This window comes from Aplysia californica, unplaced genomic scaffold (assembly GCF_000002075.1).
Source record: "Aplysia californica isolate F4 #8 unplaced genomic scaffold, AplCal3.0 scaffold00320, whole genome shotgun sequence".
NCBI lineage: Eukaryota > Metazoa > Mollusca > Gastropoda > Aplysiida > Aplysiidae > Aplysia > Aplysia californica.
In genome coordinates this window covers 118,791-121,144 of record NW_004797590.1, presented here as the reverse complement: position 1 = coordinate 121,144, position 2,354 = coordinate 118,791, and the positions used below count along the sequence as shown (strand labels likewise).

The 2,354-nt window shown below is 41.1% G+C and overlaps 1 protein-coding gene across 1 annotated transcript in view; it reads left to right on the top strand.

Annotated features, from left to right (window-relative positions):
- LOC101847508 (acyl-CoA synthetase short-chain family member 3, mitochondrial) overlaps positions 1-2,354 on the top strand; it is a gene marked incomplete in the record, with an annotated part of 24,550 nt that overhangs the window by 17,645 nt on the left and 4,551 nt on the right. Inside the window, 3 exon segments of the mRNA XM_035970784.1 lie at positions 40-67; positions 889-952; positions 2,198-2,279. Coding sequence (XP_035826677.1) covers positions 40-67; positions 889-952; positions 2,198-2,279 — 174 coding nt within the window.

Below are 2,354 nucleotides of genomic sequence, written 5' to 3'. Positions count from 1 at the left end.
TGTGTGTGTGTCTGGGCATGGATCTGTACCCCGGGCACTACTGGCAAACCTGTACTGGGATATAATGGTGGGTGTCTGTCTGTGTGTATGTCTGTGAGGGAGGGGGGTGGGTGTGTATGTGTGTGTGTGTGTGTGTGTGTGTGCGTGTGTGTTTTTGGGCATGGATCTGTACCCCGCACCTGGCACTACTGGTAAACCTGTGCTGGGATATAATGGTGGGTGTCTGTCTGTGTGTATGTATGTGAGGGAGGGGTGTGTGTGTGTGTATGTGAGGGAGGGGTGTGTGTGTATGTGTGAGGGCGGTGTGTGTGTGTGTGTTTGTGTTCTTCGTATGCTACTCTCTAATAACACCTCTAATTTTCTACACTTACATGACCTATTGTGCTGGCATCTATGGTGTAGAGGTTAGGTGATTTAATGTTGCTCACAGGAGACCTATTTAAGTTCAGATCCAGAGTTGGGAAAATTTTAAAATCAAATACCTCAGTTCTTCTGCTGGGATATCGTATCTCTTTCAGCCTGGGTTAGCCTTGTCAGGAATGGTCAGAGGCCCGCCTCATAAATGATCTGATTTGTGTGGATGAGAGCCTAAAAATACCGACATAAATTCTTTTTTTTTAATGACATGTTTGTGTTGCAAGTGTCATTTAACTGTAACTAAAGCTTTTTTAAAATTATTTTTTAATGTATCAGTGTGGATGGTTGGCGGGTGCTCTGGTGTGGTTTGCTTCTTCTTTCCTATCAAACATCTATCGCCCTTATCTCCCCTTCTTCTTTTTTATGTTTGTTACTCTCTTGTTACACCTCTAATCTTCTGGCGCTCGTATGACCTTATTCTGTTTGCGAGGCCTGTAATGTCTCAGTTATCTTCTTTGTTCATCCCCACAGTGCAAGTTCTGCGACCAGACGGTACTGAGACCGACGACAATGAGCTGGGTCAGGTCTATGTGAAGTGAGTGACTCTTTGTGCATGCCAGACTAGTTTTGACTGTACTGTGTGTACAGAGTGTTCGCAGTGTGGGTGGTTTGCGGCTGTTCTGGAGTGGTTTGTTCCTTCTGTCCTATGAGACATCCATTATTGTTGTTATATTTTTCTTTTCTTATTCCTGTGTTACTATCTAGTAACACCTCTAATCTCCGGCATTTATATGACCTATATGTGTGCCAATGGCGGTGATACTCATATTAAAACTAAAAAAGACACCTCGTATCTTCAGTACTTAAATGACCTTCTATTTGTGTTGCAAGTGCTGTAAAACATGTACTTAAACTAAATTAAAGGCAAATTTGTCTCCTGCAGTAATTGCTACCTTAAAATTACAATGTTCTATCTGCTCTATCAAGATCGTAAGTGGGTGGTTGGCGGGTGCTCTGGTGTGGTTTGCTCCTTCTTTCGTATCAAACAACTATCGTCTTTATCTCTCCTCCTTCTTTTTTATGTTTGTTACTCTCTTGTAACACTTCATATCTTCGGCACTTATATGACCTAATCGTGTTGCAAGTGCTGTAAAACACTTACTAAAACTAAACAAGATAGTAATATTACACAGAGCCATTATCAAGATATTCAATGAATTGCATTCGAAAAATCTTGACATGCTGCAAAACTCAAAATTTTTTAAAAGTCAAATTTCTCAAAACTAGGTACTGAGCAGATAGAACTTTGTAATTCCAGGGTGGCGTATTGCCTGGTTTTGCTCTAGTTGTGACCTATTTCACCCCCATACACATATGTGTCGTGACGTGGTGGAATCAGGCACTCGTCAATTTTTTGGGCATGTGGGGTTATTTGCATCCTCTTAAAGCCTGTTCATTTGCCTTGCTTTTGGTGGAAATAATATTCATCTATGTTGAATAGAAGTTGAAATAATATTTGCGATTGAAGGAGATGAGGGTCGCCTCTTTTCAGAGATCGAATTAACGAGAAAATGGCCGCTAAAGTTTGGTAATTACCATAGCTTGAGAGTTCTTGGAAACTGAAAATTGACAATTTTTTATGCCTTTTTTCCAATGTTTTTCAGTAAAATTCACACAGACATGTTTTTAAATGGATATAAAAGGTATTGAGCCAAAAAAAGAAAATTTGAAAAAAAAATTGGCCAGCGGCCAGAAAAATGCCAATTTCTTTGAGTTCATTATTTTGACGAGCGTTTGATTTCACCTTGATGCCTTACATAATATTTGTGTCTCCCTGCAGACTCCCTCTCCCCCCGGGCAACGTGTCTACGCTCTACAAGGGAGACGAGCACTTCAAGAAGACGTACTTCTCCACCTTGGAGGTATGAGGTTGTTGTTGTTGTTGTCTGCCCTTTGATGTGCCCTATGTTGTCTCTTACGGTTTTTTGCCCCCCCCC